Source organism: Morone saxatilis, unplaced genomic scaffold, assembly GCF_004916995.1.
Source record: "Morone saxatilis isolate NCDOM2014 unplaced genomic scaffold, NCSU_SB_2.0 Contig7, whole genome shotgun sequence".
Classification (NCBI taxonomy): Eukaryota; Metazoa; Chordata; class Actinopteri; family Moronidae; genus Morone; species Morone saxatilis.
Window position 1 is genome coordinate 6,596,196 of NW_023340246.1, and position 1,081 is coordinate 6,597,276.

General features: G+C 53.7%; 1 protein-coding gene across 2 annotated transcripts in view; it reads right to left on the reverse strand.

The window, feature by feature from the left end:
* runx2b (RUNX family transcription factor 2b) overlaps positions 1 to 1,073 on the reverse strand; it is a 40,330-nt gene extending 39,257 nt beyond the window's left edge. The window contains exons 1-2 of one of the 2 annotated variants that reach the window (XM_035678869.1): positions 397 to 1,073; positions 59 to 182 (exon numbers count right to left, since the gene is read on the reverse strand). In XM_035678869.1, the coding sequence (XP_035534762.1) occupies positions 59 to 116 (58 nt within the window). In that variant the 5' untranslated portion in view covers positions 117 to 182; positions 397 to 1,073. Of the gene's footprint in view, positions 1 to 58; positions 183 to 392 lie in introns of both variants that reach the window. The other variant, XM_035678870.1, reaches the window with a different exon arrangement.
* Positions 1,074 to 1,081: the final 8 nt, after the last annotated feature.

The window sequence follows — 1,081 nt, forward strand, 5'->3', positions numbered from 1 at the left end:
CGACCCAAGCCCCTAACCCAACACCAGACACAACAGCAACCGGCGAGGAGGTACTTACCCCAGAAGAAGTTTTGTTGACATGGTGTCACTGTGCTGAAAAGGCTGTTAGATGCCATAGCTGCCTCTGGTTGCAGCAAGCCCCACTTTTGTTCCTCTGTGGTTTCCGTGACCCTTGACACGTCCTAAACCAAGAGCACGCAGCGTGTCATGAAGAAAAAAAATGGAAAAACCATCCACAAGACATGCTTTTACGTATCAACTATTTGGATGACCACAAGTAACAACCAGGTCTGGTTTTATAGAAAAAAAAAATTGCAGAGGCAAATATCGCCTTTGCGGATAGATCAGATGGTGTCGGACTTGCTTGCTTGGCGAGTGTGGTTGGAACGTACTTACTCGCTTAGCGCCGTCCTTGTGACTGGTGCTGGCCCGCGACGATTAACCATTTACACTCCAGGTCGCCCTCAAACACCAACCCCGAGCCGCACGTCTGTGGTTCTGTGGTTGTTTGGGAGGCGAGCAGAGCCCTCACACAACCCAAAAGGCACCAGCTTTAAAACTCGTCTCTTTCCTGCCCTCCATGTGCCGTCACTGGAGAGCCTGGGTCACATGCCCTCTGACGTCATCACGGCACAGCGGTTGAGTGGGACAGCCTACCGTTGTGGCTTTCTTCCCTCTCCTCTCCTCTGTCCCGGACTTTTTTCTCTCTCCTCTCTGGCTCCCCTCCTTCTCCCTCTTACGCGTGGTTCGGCAGCGTTTCCAGGCTCTCTGGGGGATCGGGGTCTAATGCTCCCATGAGTCAGGAGGCTTCAGTGGGGGCAGCTTGTTCAACCGCCCATACCTCCTCAGCATATGGAGAACAGCGCTCTCTCTGCTTTTGCTCCCCCCTTCACTCTTTCATCTCCCTCCCTCTCTCTCTTTCTATGTCTCTCTCGCTCTCTGACTCTGCTGCTCCTTCCCCTCAACTCCTTTAACAGGCTGCTGTGCTGCTCCTGTCTGCCTCTGAGCAGGGAGAGCTGAGCTTGGTAAGATTTGAGGGTGTGAGTGAGGAGCGAAAGGCTGGCTGGCTGACTGGCTGGCT